Source organism: Ascaphus truei, chromosome 1 (assembly GCF_040206685.1).
Source record: "Ascaphus truei isolate aAscTru1 chromosome 1, aAscTru1.hap1, whole genome shotgun sequence".
NCBI lineage: Eukaryota > Metazoa > Chordata > Amphibia > Anura > Ascaphidae > Ascaphus > Ascaphus truei.
Window position 1 is genome coordinate 346,022,944 of NC_134483.1, and position 27,045 is coordinate 346,049,988.

Below are 27,045 nucleotides of genomic sequence, written 5' to 3' on the forward strand. Positions count from 1 at the left end.
GCCTCCCCATATTTCTGTTTCAGGTTAGCAATTAGTCTGTCTGACTTGTTCTGCTTTCCATCCATGGCGGCCGCCGCAATGTTTGCCCTTTCCAGACTGGTCGTCACCTCCTCCAACACACTCCGTAAGAGACGCTCTGTTTTCTTCAAAGCCTCGTACTCACGTATAGCTGGGAGTACACACCTCTGTAACTTGGTGTTAGCCTCCTGTACCTTGGCGTTCGCTTCCCGCTCCTTATTCAATTACTCCCACAGGACTTCATAATCATGACGGGCAGCTTGGAGTACAGAAATTAAGGCCTCTTTACCCTGGGTCAAAGATTCAGCTTCCCTTTTTTCTTTGCCACCGTTCCCGTGACGATTCCACCCGTCACTCCGGTCTGCAGCATATCTCGGCGCCTTTCTGACGCACGTTGTCCTGACATCGCAGGCTCAAGTGGTTTGGTCACTTCCTCTGTGACTTGAGATATACTTTTCTTTTTCTTCTTCTTTCTCTTTGCTTTATTAGCTCCAGACATCAGTATTACCAGGCACACACTCACTGGTATCAGCTTCCCCATCTTGTTTGCGTTCACAAGGCGTTGCTTGCTTTCGCAGCTGTGGGAGACAGTATTCCTTGTTCTGCCCCTGTTGCCACTGTTTGTATTTGAAAATTTGGGGACACACTTCTCCCGTGTGACCTGGTTCATGACAGGCCCAGCATATTGACTCCTTTAGAAAATCAGCTGTTTTTCTTCTAGCTGGCACGGCTCCGAATTCTTCGTCACTGACTCCAAGGTTATGAGCTCCTGCGCTCTGGACGCTGGTCACTTTTGCAGCTTCCCTCTGCAGGTACGGCTCTCTTCCCATGGCCACATATGAGTCATCATCGTCATCGTATGGACTGGAGGGACACTGTTTTACATGGTTATGTACATTACAAAGCAAACATTTAATGTCGGCAATTTTAAAAACCCAGCAGGGAAAACTTGACACTCAGCCCTTTGCTTATGGCGTTAGCTTTACACAGTACAGCAATCTTTTCATACCTAACGGGGCAGACATTACACTCAGTACTTGCTTGATGCATTTTCACTTTCTTCAGCAAAAATTTTGGTTTTCTGCTTGGGTTCGAAGCCTTAACAGATCTTCATCTACTGACCTCTAGGTGCTATTGCATCCACACTTCACACATTCTCTGTGTATGCTGTAAGTACAACTGGTCATACACAGTGAGATAGACTTCACTCGCAGAGTCTGCACTTTACTTCGGCCGAGCGGCCATTTTAAATCCCCATGTTTTTTCTCAAACCCACAGACCTTTCAGTGTCTGCCCGCACTCTCCACCATATGTGGCAAATGGCTCCCTTTATGTAGTGCTGCTGTTTGCCCAGGCTCTCCGCGACACAGTCTTCTAAGGTTTAATTTGTAGAAAAGGACAAACACGTGTAAACACATAAGAGGCACTCAGCCCTCAACCTTCAGGGGTTTATTTTTCCACAAGCCACTTAAACCATGGGTACACTACAGTATGCCTTTAAGAAAACAAAATCCTAAAATAAAAATCTATTCCCTATAGGGAAACTAACTAAACTTTTCTGTGACCCTTTCTAATGGCGCTGGCCAGATAAATTGGTTCCCAGCCCAAAACATATACTACTGATAAGAAATTAGAAACAAGTTCCAAATAACTGTGCTCAGTATCCACAGGAAACATGTAATCCAAAAGAGTCTCAAATCATAAATATGATTGTGTATAGGATAAGCTCTGAATTAAGCCCAGTGAGACTGGGCTTAATGTATCTTAATGTACCCAGTGTATCTGCAACTCATGCGAGAAGTTAGTAGCAATAACTGTCCATATAGTGGAGATACATAGCATGAATCAGTGAGAGTATTCCACTGGACAAACCTCTAGAGCAACACCAGTATTGGTCAATTCCTGTACAATCAATAAGTAAGGAAAAACAGTACTCACACATGGCAGCTTATCCTGATGCGTGCATCACGCCAGTGAGGTAGTAGAACGAACATCCAAAGAAAGGGACAGAGCACTGCTGTAAAAAATGCAGGGGCTAACACCAGCAATGGAGGGTTAAAAAGTTAAATTTTAATGATGTGGCATGTAAGGAACATGTTAGCAACTCTGACGTGTTACGAGCAAATGCCCTTTGTCAAAGAGTATGTCTTTGCTCACAGTGATATAGACGCTCCCCCGCCCACTCAACCAGAGCAACGAGCCGCAAAACCACTCGCTCGTGACGCACCTCCCATTGTGGGTAGCTCATTGGCTGATGGGTTCCTCCAATGGGATTTGCATCCCCAGTTTCTCCGGTCGAGTGGGCGGGGGATCGTCTATATCACTGTGAGTATGATCTAGACGCGGACATACTCTTTAACAAAGGGCATTTGCCCAAAACGCGTCAGAGTTGCTATCATGTTCCTTACATGCCACATCATTAAAATTTTACTTTTTAACCCTCCCTTGCTGGTGTTAGCCCCTGCATTTTTTACAGCAGTGCTCCGTTCCTTTCTTTGGATGTTCGTTCCAAAACATATACTATCCTATGCAACCAAACAGTCTTTTAACATTGCAGAGTCTTATTGATTTGCTTATCTGTATTGTAGGGGATTCCAATCCCAGGGTCTCTGTGTAGCTCCAACAGCAAACAGGAACGTCAGTTCCGGGGAGTAGGCTGTGTCCAGCCCGTGGAAATCTTTATCCTGGGTGGGGGTCCCAACAGCCATGCTTCCTTCAGGGATGGGGAACCAGAACAGCCAGAGTCCTTCCTGGCTTTGAGAAAATCAACCTCTCTCCTTGCTGGGGAAAAGCAGTCTCTCTTGCGCAGAGGTACTTCCTGCCTTGTTAAACCTTTCCTTAGGAGTGCTGTCTTAATTAGTACCAGGTGCAGCAAGTTCCCATAGAGGAATTTAACCTCTTGTACACTGGAACCTATCCACTCCGCTTGCTCTCTAGTCCATAAGGACAGTGACTCCATCACCATGTAAATATATTTAACACCGTCCCATTCTCCCCCCCTCCCCCAAGGGAGATTTGGTAGTTACAGGGTGTGCTGTGGTGTATACCTGCTGGTTCAAGGAGGTGTGAGTCCGCCGATGGTACTGGGAAGTGGCAACAGGGCAGGCTTCAGCTTTTGTACCATGGTGCAGCGCCTCCAGTCCGCAGGGCCCCTGCCAAGGACAAGGGTTCTCCCCACAGACCCTCCTCACTCCTCAATCACTGAAACATGCAGGCCAAGGATGGTGCAACCGGTTTTTATTATCAGCCTCCACTCCTTCTCCATTTCTTCCATGGTCCCTGGAGCAGACCCAAGGGGCTTGGACGCCCCAAGAGCCCCTCTTTACCCCCTGATGGGGCAAGGTGGAAGTACTCCCACTCCACAGAGGGAGGGAAGACAGACACACACAATTTGGGGGAGTGGCAGCTTTTACACCTGGGGAGGGGTTTGTAACCCTGCCCCATAACAGGGCAGGTCCAGGTACTGACAGGCATCACACCACTGGCATGTGACCCAGTCAGTACCCTCCCAGGCATGACACTCCAAACTGCCGGTAGGCCTGCACCTGGATAGGGTAACATTGTATCTATCCAGGCTGCAACTGGAGTTTAACCCCAAACACTGCCTGTTCCTATCAGGACTTAAAGTTTTAGGGCCAAAGGAAAGCGTATTGCACTAAGCTACATATAGAAGCTCAGTGTTGGCATCACTGTTTACTCAACTTGTTGGTGTAAGAAATATACAGATCATTAGGTGTCTTATTCATACTCCACAAATGTATGGTGTTTGAAAAAAATAAAATAATGGAGGCTGCCATGTAGAAGTATAATAATCATAACTTTTTTCTCTCCACCTTCTCAATTTAGTCAAAAGGGGACATGAAGGTATAAACCGTCACCAATACGGCCAATATTCCCAGAATATTGTGCTGCATTGTAAGATTTCCAGGTAACTCTCAGAGCACTCATCAAGTATAAAGCATCATATGCATTTTTTAAGCAACATAAACAGCCAGTGGTTTGGCCATCAAGTGGCCTTCATCGGGGTTAAAGACTTACGTCCTATTTGTGAATTGGCTGTATTGCCTCTCAGAGTGAGCACCTTGGAACGTCTAGTCATTTTTGTTTTTTACTTATTGCTGTTTTATTTATTGGTGTGCAAAACATACACTGGATTTTTCTGCAATCTTACAGCCTATTTTTCAAAAAAGGAAGACAGTACATACAAAGAATGATAAACGCTTCCACAGTGATTGCGTAGAAGGTTTAAGTGCATATTTACTAAACGGTGCTACTCAAAACTTCACATTATACCATATAATTAATAATATGAATCACCACTCAAGGAGCTATCAAATGCTTCCACTGTACCTGAGTTCAGGCAGGCTTGGTTTTGTGTTTAAAAATAAAATAGTTTGATAGTGTTTGTCTTTACATTCTAAAAAGATGTTTTGACAGTTGAGGGGTGTTCCAGGTTAAGCGTATACATGGCTAACTCAATCCTTGTTTACATACCGGAGAGACATGCGTGAAGAAATAACATGTCCTATGCTTAAAATGTCTGCTCTTAACGCAATCTGTGTTTCCTGTTAAATGAGCTCTATACTATACTCCTTGCGAAAATAATCTCTCTCTCACACAACCAGTTACATTTAATTAAGCTTCTAGGTGCTTTTCAAAGTGTAGTTTGTTTAATTGCACGGGTCTTTTAGAAATAGCCCCTGCATGGACTGAATCCAATCAACAAAACAATTAAGTAAGTAGTGTTTAGCTAATCAAAGTAAATTATAGGTAGCACCTCACTGCACCATACTCACTTCCACATGAAAAAGCATGCCTGGCAAAGTCTTGCATCACACGACAGGGTGGGAACAACTAGAATGTGAGCTACTTTCAGTTTTCTGGGCCTCTACTGTGCTAATGTAAAAGTCATTCTTGTTTCCGCTTCTGCAAAATGTCTGCACTTTCAAGCGTTTTATTGCAGTGTTTATGACTTATAAAGATAAGAGTCATGTTACTGTCCATGGTATCAGTAAGATGAATTTTCTTTATAGGCACATAAAGAGACATTGTTATTGTACTCGCTGGCACTCCAAAGGGTGTAGAATAGTGCAATAGCCCCACCCCATTCTTACATGCAGCTGATGTAAAACAATGGCTGCTTCCCCTGCTGTTAAGTTGTGTATATCCCGCTGCAACATGAGAGCAATAAGGTTGGCTACCTCTGCAACACTCCACCCTCCAACAGGGCTGCCGACAGAGGGGGGAAGAGCAGTGACAAGTGTCCTGGGCCCGGTGGCTGCAGGGGGGCCCAGACTATGTTTGTTGGAAGTAGGGCCCGACCTCTGGTCGTAACTCTAGTCCTGGGCCCGGGAAGTTTGTCCACAGACCTGCCCTCCAATGTAGTTACATTTAGGTGAAAGCATGGCACCTTTGGCATTTCCTCACTTTCTGTAAACGGGTTTTCCACATTTGTGAATCTACACCTATGTATTTACATTTTTGTATACCTTTTTCAAATGTTGTACAGTGTCTTGTATGCATTCTCTGTGTAAGACAGGCATAGAAGAGACTGTGAATGGAATCAGACAGGCTTACCCAGCAGCTGGGGAGGAATTGATAAGTATCTATATAAGTAATGTATGTTATTTATATGAGATGCTCTACGAGAAACAGCTTTGTTGGTCATAGACAGAAGTGGAATTTTTATGAATAGCGGTTACACTTAAAAGCTTACTGACAGGGCCGACAGTAATGTATGTATATCTTTAATTATATAGCTCCATACATGTACAGCTTAACCCCTTTATAGCGCGGTCCTCGGGGGCCACCCGCGACCACCGCGTTATAAACGGGTTTGCGGGGAAAAAATGGCCGCTGAAAAAAATAAATTATTTTTATTTAAAAATTTTTCTTTTTTTTTGTGGTCGTACTGTGTCCGCCGGAGGGGGAAAGCTGAGAACTCTCCCAACATTCCCAGACCCGGTGGGGCAGCGACAACAGCACACAGCACTTACCCGGCATCTGGCAGCTCTTCTTGCGAGAGCAAGCTCCCTTAAAGAGACAGTGTGTCTCCGTGTGTGTGTGTGTTTGTGTGTATTTGACTGTGTGAGACTGTGTGTGTGTGTGTGTGTCAGTGTGTATGTGCATGCAGTGTGCTGTGAGTGTGTGCAGTGTGCTGAGTGTATGCAGTGTGTGCTGAGTGTGTGCAGTGTGCTGTGAGTGTGTGCAATTTTTTTTAAATTCGGGGTCCACGCTCAAACCGCGTTATAGCGGATCGTGCTATAACGGGGTTGAGTTGTACATAGTGCTCCAAAGCTACACATGACATAATAATATAACACAATGGGAATAAACGCTTGAGACATAAAAGGAATATTAGGAAACAGGATCCCCTGCCCCGAAGAGCTTACAATCTAAGTGGTAATTAGGGAGAACTTACAGAGACTGTAGGAGTGTTCCTGTAAGTGCATCTGCAAGGGCCCATGGGCAGTGTATATGAGATGTATAATAGAAGCCACGGAGCTACCCATATGCTTCGTTATTAAAGAGATGTGTTTTTTAGATGTGTCTTAAACAGCGGCAGATTTGAAAATCCACTGCACCTAGGCACTTAGCCGTTGTGGCCACCTCCTTGCTGCCGCCCGCCTCCTCCTTCAGAACCACAGCGTAAAATGACGCCGCGGACATCACCAACATCATGACCTCATTTGATGCTGCAACATCATGTTGCCATGGCAACGAGACGCCGTGAGATGTCACGTTGGTGACAGCCGCGGCGTCATTTTTTTTTTTTCAACTTTATGTTTTATTCAGTTTTCACACATACAGCAGTTATAAAAAAACAGTGTATAACATGGGTCAACTTATTCGCTGTATGTACTGCCACTTCAATTCCCAACTAAACACACTACACAAAGACTCAGGGGGGGAAGACACATTAGGGGAGAAAGGGGGGGGATGGGGAAGGAGAGGACCCCCTCTGCCACTGCTCCTGGATCTGCCATGTGCCGTTGCTTTTCCAGACCTCAGACTCCTCGTGCGCCTTTACTAACCACTTGATTCGGGGCCGCCGCGTCCCTATCAGTCATGCCCGTCCCTGTGTTGCAAGCACTGCCATTCATCGAAGGAGAACTCACCTTCCACTATCACAGCCAAATGGTGGCATTGCTCATCCCCGTGATGTCTCTTTGTGCCAGCCACGGAAACCAGACTTTTTGAAAATTTGAGTCAATGTCATTGACCAAACTTGTCAATTTCTCCATCTGGCCGACGAACCAAATTCTGTTCCGAATCTTATCTATCGATGGAGTCGTGTTTTGTTTCCACAATGCCGCTATCTCACACCTCATTGCTGTCGCAAAATGGGTGACTAGTTTATTTCCTGCTCTTGACAGGCCCTCCAGTGGTTTATTTAATAGAAATAACCAGGGATCCAGAGGAATTTCGAGGCCCAAAATCCTCTTTAGCCAATCCTGTATTTGTTCCCAGATCGGGCGCAATCGAGGGCAAGACCACAGCATGTGCAACAAGTCCCCAGTATCTCCACATTGTCTAGGTCACAAAGGGGAGTAACCTGGTACAAATTTATATAGCCTAACCGGGGTGAGGTACCACCTCATTAGAACTTTATATGAGTTCTCCTTCAATGTCGTGCAGATCGAGGTTCTTGCTACCGCTTCAAAGATTTCTAACCAGTCCTCGTCCTCTGTGTTTCTCCCAGATCCCTCTCCCACTGTGTCATGTAGTCAAGTCTCCGTCTGCTGCCCTCTCCAGGATCGATCACTTCCTTATATAATCTAGAGATAAGTCCCCGTGGTGCGTGCCCACGTGCACAGAGTGTTTCAAAATTCGTTACTTTAGGACGGTGAGTGTGTTTGGTATAAAATGCCCGGATCTGGAGGTATCTGAAGAATTCTGTGTTAGGAATGCCTTTATCTGACTGAATCTGTGTAAGTGTCTTAATAGTGATTCTGCCCTCCAGATCCTTCAACCTCCCGTACCCACTCTGTTTCCAGAGTAAAAAGTGTCCCTCATCCATCCCTGGAGCAAATTCAGGGTTTCCAAATAGTGGGGTCATCAGTGAGTTCCTTGTGGTCAGAGTGCATTTAAATTTGGTGGCTTCCCAGACTGCAAATGAGTTGATCATTGAGGTCAGCGGTCTTAAGATTTGCTTTAATCTAAGTTTTGGGTACCAAATCAGATTCTGAAGTTCTAGTGGGGCACATATATCTCTCTCAAGCTCCACCCATCTATGTAGTTTCGGGTCCGTGTGCCAGTGAATAATTTGGGTCAATTGTGCCGCTCTATAATATGAGAACAAGCAAGGTACCGCTAATCAGCCTGCGGTTTTGGGCCTTACTAATGTTTTTGCTGGTATCCTAGCTTTTTTGTTTTTCCAAATAAACTTAAAGATCTGGGCCTGCATGTCCTTGAAGTCTGCCCTCTCTAAAGGTATGGGGAGTGTCTGTAAAAGGTATATTAGTCTGGGGAGAAGGTTCATCTTTACGCTATAAATTCTTCCAACCCAGGAGATACCATACGTCGCCCACTCCTTCAGCTCCTTTCTCAAAGATTGCAAGAGTTTATGGTAGTTTGCCTTATATAACAACTTAACCTCCTTTGTGAGATTAACTCCTAGGTATTTAATCGTTTTGGGTTGCCAATTCAAATTGAAGTTAATCTCTATTAGTGTTTCTGTGTCTTTTGGGAGATTTAGGTTTAGAGCTTCCGATTTTGCTTGGTTTATTTTAAACCCTGAGATTGTATTAAACTTTTCCAGGAGGTCAAAGAGGTTGGGTAGAGAGACCAGGGGCTTAGACAGTGTCAGTATAACATCATCCGCATATAATGCGGTCTTATACTCCTGAGAGCGAATTTGAATTCCTGTGATATCTTTATTTCTCCTGATGTGAGCTGCAAGTGGTTCCATGCATAGGGCGAACAAGGGCGAGAGTGGGCAGCCCTGTCTAGTACCACTTTTAATTTTCAGTGCGCCTGACGGGAACCCCTGGTGGATTACCCGCACTGTCGGATTAGTGTACAGCGCTTTGATTGCCCAAGATACCTTATCCCCCATCCCAAACGCTGCAAGCATGGCATCCAGGTAGGGCCAGTCAATTCTATCAAAGGCTTTTTCAGCATCGAGGCTTAATATAATGCCCGGGATCTTATTGGCATTAATATAGTCAATGGTATCTACTATTCTTCTGGTGTTATCGGCCGCTTGCCTACCTGTGATAAAACCAACTTGATCCGGGTGAATCAGCCTAGGAAGAATTGTACTCAATCTATTGGCCATTAATTTGGAATACATTTTAATATCTGAGTTAATTAATGAGATCGGTCTGTAGCTTGGACAATTGGTAGGATCTTTGCCCTGTTTATGAATCACTGAGATGGATTCCTGCAGCATCATGTCTGAAAAGGACCCCCCTGCTAGGATATGGTTAAACATCCTTAATAAATGCGGGTACAGAATCCCTATATATTTTTTATAATATACTGTAGATTCGAAAAACCGTCTGGGCCCGGAGCTTTTGCAGGTTTAAGATTTGTAACTACTTCTAGCAGTTCATCCGCTGTGAACTCCTTTCCTAGAAACTCTCGCTCCAACCTTGTTATTTTCGGCAAACCCGAGTCCGCTAAGAATTTTTCTAAAGCTTTACTCGTTTTATCGTTATGCCTCACCTTCTGCCCGTCGTATAATCTTTCATAATATGCTCTAAACTCCTCAACTATGTGTTTGGGATTCGCAGTCAAGTCTCCCGTTGTAGTTTTAATCGAGTGGATTGTGTAGTTTTGCTGTTTATTGCGAATGTTCCTAGCTAGCATGGTGTCTGGCTTGTTCGATTTTTCCAAAAATTTCCTCTTTGTCCAACTCAGTGTCTTTTCAGCCTGGGAAGTGAGGAGTAAGTTAAGTGCTATCCTTACAACCTTCAATTCCTTTAATGTCTCCTCTCTACCAGTTCGGGTATGCAGTATAGCGAGTTCGTGGAGCTTCTCTCGCAACTGATTGGTTTTAGCGTCCCTTGCTTTCTTCCTGCCTGCTGCTATGTTGATCAGAGCCCCCCGCATTGTGGCCTTGTGAGCCTCCCATAGAGTCACATGGGACTCCACACTGCCTGTGTTTGCCTTGAAAAATTGTGCAATCTCCTCTTTAATTTTTTGTGCTACCTCTGGGGTCTTAAGTAAGGATTCATTGAGTTTCCAATTTGCTCCCGGGCTGGCCAGCTTAATTTGAGAGCACCTCAGCTCAATTGGTGCATGATCTGACCATGAAATATCATGGATTCCTGTGTAGGAGATCTGGGGAACCAGTCTATTGGATACAAAAAAGTAATCGATCCAACTGTAGCTGTCGTGTGTGTGTGAGTAGAATGTATAACCTCGTTCTCCAGGGTGTAGTTCCCTCCATATATCCACCAATAAATTTTCTCTAAGTCCCTGGTGAAGTGCTGTCACCCCCGAAGACCTGTCTCTATGTCCCTGCAGTGTTCTATCCAGGTTCGGGTCCAACCTTTTATTGAAGTCCCCCGCCAGCACTATGTTTCCATCTGCCACCCTATTCAACAGTTCGAAAAATGAACGGAAGAATTGTGGATCATTCTCACAAGGGGCGTAGACTGATGCCAGGGTCAACTTGCTGCTAGGGACCTGCCCTGTCAAGATGAGAAATCTTCCCTCCCTATCCCTTTTGATTGTATCTACTTGGAATGGGAAACTGTTGTGGAACATTATCGCCACCCCTTTTCTTTTTTCCTGCGCGGACGCTAGGTAGAACTGGCGGAAGTGGCTATCCATGAACCTAGGGTTGTTTCTGACGCTAACATTAGATTCCTGTAGAAACAACACATCTATTTTCTTTCTCTTATATTCTGCAAAGGCTATCCTCCTTTTCTGTGGACTATTGAAGCCCTTAACGTTCTGTGACACCCAATTTACTGCCATGGTATGGTGTGTGTATGTTCGCTTACCATGCGCTGTTTTAGCCGCGGCGTCATTTGATGCTGAGGTTCAGAAGGAGAAGGAGGTGGCAGGTAAGGAGTGTGTGGTAAAGCCCATCAAAGGGTATGAGGGTCTTAAAGCAGACGTACGGACAGCAGATATCCACGTTTGTCCATATCACTTATGGATGAATGTGAAGAAAATAAAGACGAAATAGCATACTTCATACAGCTAAATAAAAGAAAAAAGGCAACATGCATTTGTTCTGCCAAATAAGTCAGTCTTTGTTCTGGATATAGTCTTGCAGACAGCTAGATGATAATATGAGGAACGGACAATGCAGTGTCACTCACTGAACATGTTTTATAGTACAGCAAAATCACAGTCAGCTGTCAGCAGACAGGTCGTGTTGGCGGTATTACAAAGCGCTGTGTGACAAAGAGGAATCTAAAGAACTATTTTTGTGTTGGGACAGTTGCTTTTTCGCCGATGTAAATTGAGATTCTATAAAGCCATGGGGCAGATGATGAATATCATGAGATAGATTGATGGAAAAGAACTACTACCAGTGCCCTTTATTCTTCAAATGACACCTACTTATTTTATCTGCAGTGTGTAAATCTTTCATCAGTCGGGGCATTAACAAAGGCCTTTTGTGTTTCATAAATGATGAACAACGTAAAAGACTGAAATAGTCCACAGGTTTGCCTTGTGTGCTTTGGTTTACACCTGCGGCTACAGGTCCTTATTCTAGAATTCGGTTTCCAGCAGCAAAATCTAATTAAACCCTAGCAGTGGGTACTGTATTATATAGGGATTTTCAAACTTTCCTATAATCGCAGACCACTGAAATATTAATAGTAATTTGGAGGACCATTATACTTACTTATATTTTTTTATGAATTGATTTCTATATATGTATAACATGCATTGTGTATTGCACTGGATCGATATCTGACAACCACCTTCTGCACAGATATGTTGGTAGTGATAGTCAAGCTACAGACTGCTAGGTGACCTGCCTTCAGGGCATGGGAGAGGTTTCAGAGACGATCATTAGTGGTCCAGAGACCCCAGTCATTTAGCATTGTATACTTCAGACATTGCTTTTTGGCTCTAAATTTGATGATGTTATTATTATTACTAATAATAATACTAATAATAAATTAGGAAACAAAAACAAGAACCTTCTGGACTTTTGTCTGTTCACCCTTGTAATAAATTAGGAAGCAAGTGTTGAAAATAGTTAAAGAATATCTACAAGGAAGACTAGTTTCATTTTCCTTGAATTCCCGATATATGTTCCTGTGACAGACATTAAACATTAAATTAAACATGGATCTTAGGGCAGAAACATTACTTAATACTGCAAATTAAACATGGATCTCAGAGCAGGCACATTACTTATTTGGTGTTCACTTCCAAATAAAACGTAAGAAAACAAATACGTTTGAAACCCAACAAAGCATTTGGTTACCATGGGAATACAAAGCTTAGATAATGATTTAAAAATACAGTATATTTGTCAGATTTTTTTTTTTTTAACGGGTGCCTATCACCTACCTTAATTTATTTAACATGCGGTTAGCTCACCTTGTCAGTGCAATGGCCCCTTTAAAGTACTGCAACCCACTGAGAGCTAGCAGGACCTGCACTGCCTTGTTGTGCAATGTATAGATAGACTGTGCCTCTGGTAATGAAGGAACGAAGTTTGGTCAATATAAAAACTGATTAACTGAGCTGACCAAAACTGCTTCAGTTTAAGGAGCAATGCTCTCTGCTTGGCTGCAAAAGGAGGATTGTTCTTGGTAAATATTACAAATCCTGGTTACGATCTCTTGAACATTGCATTCAATATCAATTACTTTAGAAACCACAGATGTCAAAGAATATGAACTCTTTTTTTCTTTAAGACATCAGCCTTTAAATTTTTTTTTTAACATAGGGTTCTGCTTGGGGAAGAGGGCAACATCATAACTAATATGCATGTATCTTTCATTGCATTTGGCAGGGGATGTTTTGCCTCAATATCTCCATACTACAGTAGCTTGCTTCCTGTGGTGCTTGTTTAAACAGGTACTGTACTGCAGTTCAAGTCTGCAGGTGTCTGTTATAGGGGTGATATGGGTATCTCCCCCAAATGTTTGGAAATGAAGGGAAAAGATTCACTAAGCCCCCTGGTCAGGGGCCATTCAAGTAATTGGCAGTAAACACTTGATTGGGTGCAAGACCCCGCATCAGGGCTTAGTGAATCCTGACGTACGTTTTCCTGAACCCCTTCTTTTGCAATGCGTTGCTGACCACTCTTGGCAGTGAGGGAGGACAAAAACACAAATAAGATCGCAAAAATATTGTGAAATCCTCTTATTTATACCTGGCCACTTAAAGTGGCAGTCCAGCGGGTGGATATATATATATATATAATTTAAGCAGGGGGTGTCCAGAGCTGAACCCCGTTAATTTCAGCTTCAGGAACCCCCTGCTTCCAGAGATACTTACCTCTAAACTAGGTGCCTGTGACCTCTCTCCTTAGCAAGCAGAGTTCCCAATATGTCCGCTCTTCAAACATTTCCCGCCCTGTGTACCAATAGGAAGCCGTGACGTCATCGGTGCGGCTTCACATTGGCCCATGTGACGCGGGAGCTTTAAACTTTAATCCCCAGCTTGCTCAGCCGGAGCAGCTACTGGCACCCACTTCAGAGGTAAGTACCTCCAGAAGCAGGGGGTTCCCGGAGCTGAAATTAATGGGGAGACCCCCTGCTTCAATTAAAAATTCCAGCGTGGATTGCTCCTTTAATTACCAAACCCGTAATGTATTGAAATACACTGATTTAAGATATGATTTGGGGGGGATTGTCATCCATTACCCTACATTTCCAGTTATCGCATGTTAAACTAGGTGGGGGAGTACAAGGAAAAGACTTTGCAGTCACATTGGTCTTTCTGACTTTGAACCCCTTACGCTAACAATGCAACTGCTTGCATTTATGAAAACATTTTTACCTGTTTAGACAAAAACAATTTGCACATTCCTGTGTATTATACCAGCAATACACGTCTTTTCTAGGCCAGTAAATTTAAGGGAGTGAAACAGCTCCAGGGAAAGGCAAAATAAAAATATGCAGGGTTATTTATCGAAGTCCCCAGGCTACAAATATCGTGAACTACTGATCCATCTTCAGATTTATAAAAAAAAAAACCTTGAGGCTGTTTTGACGTAATTTGTAAAAAACAAAACAAAAAAAACAAACACATTTTGAACATGCATCTCTCAGAGTCGAACTACGAAATTATTTTATACGTGTTACCCTCCCTGTGCCGGCTTCCATTTTGAGGAGGGATTACAGAGAGCAATAGGAGATTAGAAGATGCAGCGTTTTGCAGGTGCACACATTAGAATGGGAAATATTATATTATGTATGTCAGACATTTACTTTTTTTTTTAGCTTCATGGTTTTATATAAGTGACATTGAGTGTTTTATTATGTTTATATGAAACCGTTGCATCAGCATTAATGAAACGGTGGGGGTATTGTACTGTAATCAGGGTTGTCAGCACACTGGTTTTGACCCAGAGACTACGGGTTTCGGCCACGTATCTTCGGGCTACGGGTTTACCTGGTAAATCTGCAGGTGGCGGCGGCGACATCTCCGGGCATCTCCCCTTGCAAATCCTTGAAGGGAGCCGGAGCATGTTGAAGCATGGCTGCGCGACGTCAAATGGTGCCTCATTACCATGCCGAGACGCTCCATGACAACTCGGCGCCATAAGGCGCCCCGTTGTCATACATTGTCATGGCCACTTGACGTAGCGCAACCATGTTGACGGGATTTGCAGGGGAGGACGCCGGGAGACACCGCTGCTCAAGGTAAGAGAAATAAATATTTAAAGATGATAAATGTAAAAAAAATTATCTCCAGGTCAGCCTTCAATAGAAGGTGGCAACCCTGACTGTTATGGTAATAAAGCAAAGCGGAACCATCCCTTAAATCTGATACAACAAAAGACAAAAAAAAAAAAACAATGCTACATCCAATATGACAAAGTATATATGCAAATACAGTTTGTCTTCTCATAAGTGAGGGTCGTTTAGTTAAACTCTTTGGCCAAAGCGTTATAAGCCTGCAGCCCCACCAAGGCATGACCACTTTCCAGGTCCTAACTCTACCTGTGACAATTCTCCTTTAAAACCCAGTATCACTCCTTTTGACGCAAATATATATGTTGTGGTGGGAGTTGGGTTCAGAGCTTGCAGGGATTGTGTGTGTCTGATGTACAGTAAATGTCCTTTCAAAATAGAACTTTCACTGATACTCAGAAGAATGTTACGCAATGGTAACAACAATTGAGGTTTGACATTATGTGGAATTCCAGCTATTTAGTAAACTTTGGAATGAAATGCTAGCCTGCTCTGAGGACACTGTAAAATATACCTGCTCCAAGGCAAACGGCATTTCATGAAACACCTGTGTGAGTATGCGGAGGGAGCAAAGAAAAACATGTTTATTTTATTTTCACTGCAAAAGATAAAAAAACAGTGGTTAATTAAATGCTAGACAACACCTAAAAAAAACAACATCGCTTCCAAAACACTCCCACCAAATATGTTTCACTTGATTGTATGAAAAATAAAAAATCAATACAAAATGATGTGCGAGTGTCTGTGCCTTTCAGACACATGCTGCCAAAATGATTTCAAGAAATATGTGAGGCTAACCTTGGGGACGGCACCTTACGCTGGCTATTCTCTGCCTTAAGACGTAGTAGTAAGCTGCAAAACAAATGTCCAAAAAAGGAATTGTAGATCTATTTTTTTTTTTTTGTTCCTCTCTCTTTTCTGGAGGCTGGACTTGGGTTTTAATCAACATGCTACATTCCGGGAGCCTTAAACACATTCAACTTTCAGAGCATTTCTGAAATAAGAACAAAATCTGGGACATGTTTAACAGAAAAAAAAAAAAAAGAAAGAAAAAGAAACAGTGCAATCACTTTGGTTATTATATTAACACACAATGCATGCTGTAACACACAACAGATTAGTAATGTGGCATATCACTGCTTTTCTGAGCCAAAACATTTAAGGGAGTGAAACAGCTCAGGGGCATAGCAACATGAAACTGAATGTTGGTATTTTTCAAAGTCTCCTGGCTGCAAATATGGTGAACTGCTGATCAAAAAAATGCCTTTGGATTTATTTTGAAAAAAATCCTAAAGGCTGTTTTTTGTCATTAAAAACAAAAATCAAGATTTTGAACATGCATCTCTCAGCGTTGAACTATGAAATTATTTTGCTTGTGTTACCCTCCCTGTGCCTGCTTGCATAGTGAGTAACAGGAGATATGTAGGGTTTGGAAGGCACACACATTATAATGGAATATGTTATATTTTGTATGTGAGGCAATTACTTGTTAAGCTGCTGTCTGCTGAAAAGCCCTGCAGCGTGTATTAATTAGAGGACATTTCAGATCGTCACCCAATGCAAAAAGATTGTACGTTTCTTAGAATTAATGTAGCTACAAGGATGAGCAGCAAAAAAAGTTTAATGACTACCTGTAGTTGCACTAGAAATAAAATCTTTTAATATCTTTTCAGCCTTTGGGTTCTTGAAGCTTAAGTTCAGCTGCTGAGATGCTTCTCGCCCAGATCATTTTTTTTGAAAAGTCAAAAAACGCAATATGGATTTCTGCCATAATACAAAGAACTAGTCGCCTCCAATGCAAATTTTTTTCTCTTGGATGCATCTGGTTTTTTTCAGACGAGAGACTTTGATGAAATGACAAACATTTTTATGAATGTCTTCCTCCTCCTACTGCCAAAGACACCTGGAACACACTGCAGTACATATATATATATATATATGTGTGTGTATATATATATGTGTGTATATGTGTGTGCTGCTGAGCACTTTGACATGGGGCTTTTCTAAAGAAGAAAGGTTAATTCCAGGAAACAACTAAAGCAATGATTCTGTACCGTTTCCCATAACAAATGTCAACTAGTATATTTAAAAGGCTGCCGATTACATAATTAGTTCAGTAGATATGTTTCAGGTCCCTCTGGCATTTGTGTTCAACTGGTAGCGGCCTTTCTGATAGAGAAACATAACATTAACCAAGATATTGGTAACTGTGCATTGTTTCACAGCCGCATGAGCAGTAACATGAGCTATTTTGATACATGTAATAGTATTCAGGCAGTAAGCAATTTACAGGCACGATTCAGCAGCTAATGTACTGTAGCTAACGCAGGTTACCTGTAGCTAACGCAGGTTACCTGTAGCTAACGCAGGTTACCTGTAGCTAACGCAGGTTACCTGTAGCAGGTCATTTGGTTTCACTTCATACTGTAAATTACAGTTGGTGTTTGGTGGTATACGTGGCTGTATGCAACCATGATAACACATTTTACAAGATTATAATGAACACTTTATAAATGTCTATGTTATAATGCCATAAAAATAGATTGAAGATGTAACTATGGACCAATTTGAAAATGTACCTAGAAATCGTCATGAATAGAATTCATCTTTTTTTTTTGGCATTCAGACAACATTTTTGCAAATTTGACAGAATAAAGTTTATAGTCGTTTCGGGAATTAAATTTAGAGAAACTACAGATGACTTTGAAGTGTTTTCCGGGTGTTTAATGAGCACGCTCAGGCGTTCGTGGAAAAAGACGGTTTTAGATCTAGATTGTGGAGTTGCCATGAGATTTATTCATTTTCATTTACTGAAATGAAATAAAATCTGCCATCACATACTGCAAATCTATACACACATATTCATAAGCCAATGCCTCTTTAAATCAGTATTGCTAATGGTAGAACAGCACGTTCAGATTCATTTTTGATATCCCGCTGTATAATTAAACATTCTGAAGCATAGTATGTCAAATAGAGGCTGAAATGTGACCCCTTGTGAAAACAGTGTTATGCCATGAAGTTTAGTAAAGTACTGATGACTGCAGCATGACAGTACATGCAAATGACTAGCCGTATTTGCATCTCAAAATAGCAGCATAAGCATTTTGCTCTACTTTTGAACTTTTTTTTATTATCATAAAGCAATTGTGAGAAGCCAGCAGCCACATGCAACATGTTCAGCCCCACTGGTAATGCCCACACACCTTCTGTGCTTCTGGGTTATGATACTCAGGCTCATTCTCTGTGACAGCTCATCTAAAAGCTTGCCTGTGACTGTGTGCATGTCGAAAGCATAGTTGTATACTTCATAAAGGGATAGCATGGTTAGATATCAGATCCAGTCCTACCAGTGCTGGGGAAATCTGTCACAGTGTATTGCGGGTTCATCCAGCACAAGGGGTAATGCATTGGCTAGCATTTGCCCTATTCTATATATACACACCATTGACCTATATTGGCAAGATTGTAGTTTAAAGCAGCAACCCCCCCCAAAAACATTTTTGTAACAGGATAGGAACCGTGGGATTCTCATGAGCCGAACCGCTCTTTTGTCAGACCCAGGGACCCCCCTTGGTTCCCAGGATACTTACAGTTTTAGTTGCTGGTGCACTTCCTGTTTTTTTTTAAAAGATGGTACAAGTGATCATCCAATAGGGAGAATTATCATCCGTGGCAGCTTCCTATTGGCCCACGCTTATGGGAGGAGACGGGAAGCTAAAACTAGGGGTCCCTGAAGCTGAAAATAAAGAGATTCAGAGGACACGGTTCCAATCCTGGTAAAAAAACAAATAGCCAGGTTTGCTGCTTTCAAATCTATGATAATTTACAAGTAACCTTAGGTAGAGGCACCTCTATTACTCATGATATGACTGCACTGCATTGTTTACTACATTTTGCAGTTAATACTGAAATTCCCCATTGCACAACTACCATTCTGCAGCAACAACCAAAAAACAATTTCACTGGGAGGGGAGCTACATCCATATTAAAATTGACCAGACACTGGGTCTTTAATGTTTAGATTTACACACCTTAGTCTCCACCACTAAAAAAAAAAAAAGACCAATACTGTTCTTTTTAAATTGTGTCTAAGGTGAACATTTCTGTCCAAATATTATACCAATATTTACTAGTTACTAGTCACTAGATTACTTATTTTTCGGGCATGATGACCCTTCATCAATTTGAACTCTAAGGGGTAGATCCGCCGAAGTCTGTTAAATATTTATTGATAACTATGGGATGAACTATTCATCCCAAAGCAGCATGTGATCCCATGGGGGAAGGAACAAAGCGGTGCACAGCTGTATAAAATAATAACATTTGTATATAAAATAAGGGCTGAATCACGGTAAAAATAAAATCAATTTATTTGGGCTTATCGTAACATCATAAAAAGAAGAACAAATAGGACAGGCAAAGGGACCTCTGATGAGTTCCGCGCCTATGGGTGCTTTATCAAAAATGTTGCGATAAGCCCAAATAAATTGGTTTTATTATTACTGTGATCCAGCCCCTATTTCAATACAGCTGTGCACCGCTTTTTTCCTTCCCCCACGGGATCACACATGCTGCATTTCATCACCAGCAGGGAGCACGCTACCTCCGGACACCTGCCAACATGGTTGTGAGTACTGGAAATTATTATTTTCTTCACGTCTCTTATGAACTTTATTAGACTACATAATTAAATTATATCTCTACGTCTAGGTCCAGGAGGTGTTCATAGTCTTTAGTGTCCTGAGGGGTTCCGAGTCCACCATTCCTGTGGGGATTGCAGTCACTCCCTCCATGCGCAAGTTTGTAGATTCACCTCTTATCTCGGAGTATTATTGACTATATATGAATACGGTTTTTCATGTTGATCCGTGTAACAGGGGACTTATCCCTGTTCAGTAATGTGCCTTTAATCTAGCAGTGTGGTAGTTAGTTACTAAACACCACCTGCCTGATTAGATTGTTTACAAAAACTTGTCTGTTCAGACAGGAAGTGACTCCTTAGCTCTGACTGAGAGCTGACCAGTCTTGAGCTTTGCACTGCAGAGCTGATTTCAAGACACCGGGAAAACTACTACACCTGAAGCTGAACCAGGAAGTGAGAAGATTTTCCCTCCAAGAAACAGATAAGACTTTTATTCTTAAGAGACTGCTTATATCTGCTTATTTCATGCTATATGGTTTTGGGCTGCGAGACATGCTTGACTAAGGGAGATGTGAATTATTGCATAGTGTTTCACTAGAAATACTCCCAAGTGAATAGAAGCTTTGTTCCCCCCCTGTGTTTGGATGGATTTCCTGATGAAAAGGAAAAGGCACAATAAAGCCTTATTATAATTTCACATTATAAACGTCTCCAAATTGTGTACCTCTGTGAAAGTCCGTCTACATATGGTGTCAGAAGTCGGATAAGAGGTGTCTTTGTAGTTAAAAAGGACCGGAGATTTTTGTGTGATTTTTTTTTTTATGCTTTTTGCCTACAAACAATCTGAGAAAAAAAAAAAACCTCATGCAGCAGAGATCGGAATTAAAGGGATACACACCACTGAAACCACACTGCACTGAAACTTACAAAATCCCAGAAGAGACTGCTGAAGTAGCTAAACCTTAATTTGCCTATCACAAAGTGTAATATGGTCATTGAAATAGGGTTTCTGCCTTTCAGCCATAGTCAGGGTTCAAGAAGTGAGTCAGCCCTTAAAAAGGGATAGGTGTTTGTTGTTTTCAAAAGTTTCGCTGAAGCAGTGAATACAGATGGTGACCCACGAGTGGTACTGATTTTGAATATAAAGGTTGCCATACCGCATAGGACTACCAGCTGTGAATGGAGTATATGCAGAAAAGTGTGAAAATTGATACAAGACTGTGCTGAAGCAGGGGAATTTTTAGCAAACCAATGCTGAGTGTAAAATTGCCCTATAGGGGGAAAAAGTGATTTCTGAACTGTGTAAAAGGTTTTTTCAAAACCAATTGCTGAATGTTGAGTCACCCTGCCGGGAATGAAAGAAATAGTCCAAGGCAAAGAATGTTTTTTTTCTGCAAGTAAAAAAGTCTGCCTATATATATCTTGGGAGCAAAAACAGACACCCAAAGTGTGAAGTGTGAATGCCATAATACCCAAAGATGAGACTGAAAATTACTGAACTCAGGCAGAAAACCAAATTCTGTTGCTGAAGCGGGGAGATTGCACCCTGCAAGAAAATGGTGTAAAGCAAATAGACTTTTTTACCTAGCAACTGCACATCTTGTATACCTGATAAAAGAAAATGCATGCACAGTACTGCTGATATTGAAAAAAAAAATTATCCAAGAAAGAAAAGTCTACAGAGATGCCTGTGAGAGCTACGACCTCTACAAGCAAAATATGCCCATCTGTAGGACTACCACAATTGGGAGTTCTAGCAAATACAGTGGCAACAGCTGCAATAGCGCCTCCTGAGGTCAGGAAGAAAATGACACCTGATAGCCTAAAAATGGAGGACAAGATGCAGCGTTCCTGTAATGAACCCTACCCCACGGAAGAGTGGCCCTTCCAGTCCAATAAAGAGGAAGACATCTCTTATGGGGAACACGAACCGAGTCACACTCACAAAACACCCCAAGAATGGTGGGGGTGCCTGAACTCGGCACGAACAGAAAAGACCGCTCCCTTTGATGACGAATATGATCAACAGGAGACGGAAGGGGAGCAGCAGATCACCCAATATTTCTGTCAGCTAAAGCAACTGCAAGAAAAGCCTGGCGTATATAATTAAGCTGCTAAAATTTCAAATGAAGATGGAGACCCCAATATCCCTGAAGGGACGGTGTCATCCAAATCAAAAAGGCGGAAAAAGAAAAAGAAAAGCAGTTCTTCACTTACCGTGGAAGGAACAGACACGTCCGCAGATCCTGTGGAGGAAAAGGGGAACCGAGTTGCCCTGCAGCCTAGAGAAAATGGAGAATTCGTCCCGCAGTTAACTGAATATCCAGAGGGCCCAAGGCAGAAGTCGTGTACCCCAAAGAAGTGTCTGTCCGGTGCCAACAGTGGGGAACCCTCAACCAGTCATCCCAGGGAAGCGGAGCCGGAACCAGTGAGTGACGATCCCTTGACCAGCCCTGAAGACGCCCTGAAAATTGGCAGGCGTGACTGTGATCTACTTCAAGAACAATTGAAATTTGAGAGAGCAGATAACACAGAGCTACAGAAAAATAACGTGAGGCTACAAAAAGATGTGCTCACAATTTACTCTTTAGCCAGGACAGAATTGGACGATCTCAAGACTGAGCTAGATACTGCAAAGGCTACTATTTCCGCCATGGATGAAAAGCAGAGCCAATCTGATAAAATGGTGGCTACGCTAAAGCGGAAGTATGAGGAGGCACTGAAGCAGATGACAGTCTTCCAGCAAGAGGTTCACACTCTTCGTATAGAGCTGAATGCCTCACAACAGGAGGTCAACAGTGTCCGGATAGAAGTGGACGTATCTCAGAAAGAGGTTCAGACACTCCGCAGAGCACTTGATGCCTCACATCATGAGACCAACAGCTGCCGCACAGACCTGGAAGTTTCCAGAAAGGAACTACACAGTCGCACTGAGGAGCTGGACATTGCTAAAGAAACTTTTGGTAATCTTGAAACAGATCTCACAGTCTCTCAGAAGGAGCTTCAGACCCTCAACCTAGAGAAGGAAGTCTCACGCCAGGAGATTGTCATTCTCAAAGCAGATGTGCGTAAATGGAAGGAGGACTGCAAAGAGGCCCTGAAGAATACAGAGACTGAAAAAGGAGAAAATTCAAGATTAAAAAGAGAAAACTTAACTGAAAAATTTCTTCTTTCAGTTTTAACAGAAGAAGTCAAGGAAAAATTTGACGCAGAGCACCGACTGCAGAACCAACTGCAAGGTCTGCGTACACACCTCCAGTATGCTGAGGAGAAGTAGCAAACGCTACAGGAAGAAAAACTGCAGGCTGCTAAAGAGGTACAAGCGCTGCAGGAACGTCTGAGTACCCAGTACGTCCCCACAGAACAGTATGAGGAGCTAAAGGCCACGCTGCATGTCTTCAGAGCATCGTTGGAAGCGGAGCTTCGATACCAGGTGACTCTGTATGAGAGGGAGCGTGAGAAGGCTCAGAAACTGGAGCAAGAGCTGGAGAGACAGAGAGACTTTTATTCTTAAGAGACTGCTTATATCTGATTATTTCATGCTATATGTTTTTGGGCTGCGAGTCATGCTTGACTAAGGGAGATGTGAATTATTGCATAGTGTTTCACTAGAAATACTCCCAAGTGAATAGAAGCTTTGTTCCCCCCCCCCTGTGTTTGGATGGATTTCCTGATGAAAAGGAAAAGGAACAATAAAGCCTTATTATAATTTCACATTATAAACGTCTCCAAATTGTGTACCTCTGTGAACGTCCGTCTACAATCCGGAATTACAACTACTGTATAATCTTACGATCAGTGCAATTATAATCTATATAATATGTGAATGAAAATATTGATATAACGGGCAAACTCTGGAGCACTGGAATTGAACTTTGATTCATTTGTTTCTATTCTTCCCAAGGGCAGTACAAAGGACACAGGTCATTCCAAAGGTTGGAGGAAAGGAGATTTTACCAGCAACAAAATAAAGGTTTTTTTTTTACAGTAAGGGCCTTTAGAATCCATGGAGACTGTGATAGCAGATACAATAGATATTTTCAAATAAAATGTTGGACATCTTTTTAGAAAGGAAAGGTATACAGGGATATTCCAAATAAGTATACATGGGAAGGATGATCCAGGAAGTAATCTGATTGCCAGTTCGTAATCTGATTGCCAGGAAGGAATGTATTTATTTTATGAGATATCATTGGATGATGTCTCACTAGGGTTTTGTGCTTGCCTTAATCTGGATCAATATACTGTAAATACAAATAAAGGATAAATATCTGTTGTCTAAATGTAGCATAAGTTGAACTTGATGGATTCTGTATGTCTTTTTTCAGCCTCATCTACTACATAACTACTATGTAACTATATAACTATATAACTATGATACGTTAACTTCCGTCAACGTCTCGTTAAGTGCTACCAGGGATCTTCGTTGCACTAAGTGCTGTTTTCAGCCGTAACGAGCCCTAATGTTACTAAGGCTGTTAGTGCTAACGATATGCAAAAGAGGTGTTCCCTCTAACAACACATATTCTCCAAGCTCCGATAAAGTTAACTCAGGGATTTAACGGCGGATTAGTTGGGTCATAGAACTGGCATTTCTGCCGAAATAAGTCTTTCACAGGGTCTGGATAAGTGTAATACTACAGTTGGGTATGATTTAACCATCGTATTGTTATCTACCAGGTTCTTTTCCTCTCCTGTCTTCTCGTTTTGTAATTTACTGAGGGACCTGATAGAAGTAACGCCACCTTTATGTTAGACAGACTTAACGCCATGTTATTTGATGCTAACGCATGGCAGTGCCAACTGTAACATGCCATTAAGCCTATGCTAATGAGATCACTAACGGATGTCGTTGTTGGATGTATTTAGCTTTGAGGCTACACGCTTAACCCAGGGAACCTAACATCAGTTACCTACTTAGGTAATGTCACGTTAGTAGGCCAGATTTAACGGACCTCTGAGTATTTACCCCTAAGCTGAGCTCATGGTTGCACGCTCCTGCAGCCCCAGCGATGTGTGCACTTGCTGCAGGAGATTAGGGGGCATGGCAAGGGGCGTGGTGATTGCGTCATGGAGCTAGTTCGCCCTCAATGGCTGAAGCAGCTCACGTGACGCTGACGTCACACGGCTACAGCCCAAAATCTCAATTTAAGTTGTGGCAGCAAAATGTAACAGCGTCGACGCGCGCAGCGCCGCGCGCACTTGAACTACCATTGGCAATCAGGTAAGAGTCCCGGAAGTGCACACAGAGGCAAGCGCGCGCACGTAGCGATGCCGCCACATGAGCTCAGCCTAAATCTCTAAAACTAAAACTATTGGCATAATATTTGAACCCCAAGACTGTAAAAACGTGTAAGCAGAATCTTTTGGAACGTTATTAAAAATACATATAATTGAGAAAAGAACAGATTTGGATTGCTTTTCCTTTCCTTTGTGAATGATGCCTTGCATATCATATGAGAAGCAGGGTCGCCGACGGGGATGAGAGCTGGGAGTCCTGTCCCGGGCCCGCTGAGTAAAGGATCCCTTCCCCCTGCAGGCAAACCTTGAAGAGGGGGCCTGCTAGAGGCACCTCTCTGAGGCAGAATGTTATAGGCCGGTGGAAGGGAGTCAGGCATCTCCCTGGACACCATCCAGCAGGCAACTCTGCGGTACCCCTGCACAGGCCTCTAACAGGTCCCTCAATCCTCCAGCGCAGCAGGTAAGCAGTGGGCACACTCTGTTCCTCCCCTCCCGCCACCCCCCTCTCCATCTCTCTCTCTCTCTCTCTCTCTCTACCCTTCCCCTCTCTCACCTTACTCTCTCTCCCTCCCCCCTACCTCTATCCAGTATCTCATTCTCCCCCTCTCAGGGACCCTCAGTGCGTTAGGGGGATAGTGGGGACAGGGCCCTGCTTAATTATTTTGTCCTGGGCCCAAAGATTTCTGTTGGCGGCCCTGATCAGAAGACAATTTCAAGTATCTTAAAATCATACGTACAACGGTCGCCTAATTTGTCTTCTGACAGGGAAAATATGTGAATAAATCTGATTGACCTTTCTAATAGAGTGACTTAAACAAGGTAAAGAAAAACTACTGAAGCGAACCCAGCGAAAAAAACTATTAAAAATGTTTCAAAATTATTTTTAATACTTTTGTTTTTTGTTTAGAAACAGCATTAATTTATATACAATACTGTACATTTAACCCTCACTCGGCACTAATAACCCAACATCACTACTGTAAGAGCACTTAGGTCCAGCTTCTTACATGAGTATAATTCCATATACAGTATATTTGAAATAAATTATTTGATTTTGCAGCGCCAAAACCCTCCTTCCATTTTCATGTTCCACTCCCACAACGTCTTTGCCTCATTAAAGGGTTATTCATTAAGCTGCGATAGTGCTGATTGGGGCATTATCGCACTGAAAATCCCATCGACACCCATGGGAGTTTTCCCAGGCAATAAGTGTCCCGATCGGCACTATGGTAGCTCAGTGAATAACCCCCCTCATTGTACAGGAGGACAGAGAGTAACAAATCATGCAACAATGTACCATTTGGCCATGCAGTAAATCATCAAGATTTCAAAAGTATTTTCCTTTATCTTCTCCTCGAGATTAGCAATCTAAGCACAACATGTACAAAACGTACACAGCCAGGCGAGTCCAACAAGATGCAGCACACAGTAAATGTGTAGCATGCTGGGTCATGTACTGTGACAGCTGGCTCCATGTGTAACATGCTATTTCTGGCCAAGACTATATTCAAATCATTTACTGGATCTTGCATGTAGCTTTATTTGGTGAAAATACAATAATAATTTTTTTTTTTAAAAGCTCGCCCCCAACAGCACGGGATAAAAATAAAATTTTCCTGATATGACGACATAATATCCTATATGACTAACAATGTTTCTCCAAAAAGTGCATACAGGCTCACCTTCTGGCCCATCCACTTGAATAGGTGGTAAGGGGTAATCTGGCACCAGACGGCGTTTTATGGAATAAGATTCACAGAATATTCCAGGCGTCCATATCAAGCAATTTTTTGTATTTACTTTAGAGATGCTAATTTGGAGAGTGACAACAGAAGCCAGTTGGGCAAGGGTTCTTATGCACCATCTCACTTTTTTTGCAGGAGATAGGCACTTTCGCTGCCAAGGAGCTGCTTTGGCCACTTGATGACACTTCTACTCCCTGAATTCCATGTAGATGGCTAGGGACAGGGCAGGAAGGGGCGGGACAGGGCAGGAAGGGGCGGGACAGGGCTCCCTTAGCACAACTCTATAGCTCTTCACTTCACCTCATGCTGCCAATTTGCAAGAAGTAGGCTAATTATTTTATTCTGGTCATTTCATTCTGCCGCAAGTGGTAGTTCAGGAAACATATCTTTTAAACGCTGGCGTTTTATCATTAAAAAAAAGGGAAAAAACTACTACCATTAGATTCTAATATTTCACATAAGTGCCATTAAGTGGTATTTCACCTATAGAGGATTTTTAATGGCCATATTTACCAAGCGGCACATGGAACAAAAAGGTTTAGGAGCGTTA

At 42.5% G+C, this 27,045-nt stretch overlaps 1 protein-coding gene across 8 annotated transcripts in view; it reads right to left on the reverse strand.

The window, feature by feature from the left end:
* The window catches only part of NPNT (nephronectin), a 112,613-nt gene that overhangs the window by 63,611 nt on the left and 21,957 nt on the right, over window positions 1-27,045 (reverse strand). For 5 of the 8 annotated variants that reach the window (XM_075608677.1, XM_075608657.1, XM_075608629.1 and 2 more), the window contains exon 3: window positions 15,663-15,716. The exons of the other annotated variants lie outside the window; for them this stretch is intronic. In XM_075608677.1, the coding sequence (XP_075464792.1) occupies window positions 15,663-15,716 (54 nt within the window). The remainder of the gene's footprint in view (window positions 1-15,662; window positions 15,717-27,045) is intronic. 8 annotated transcript variants of the gene reach the window in all.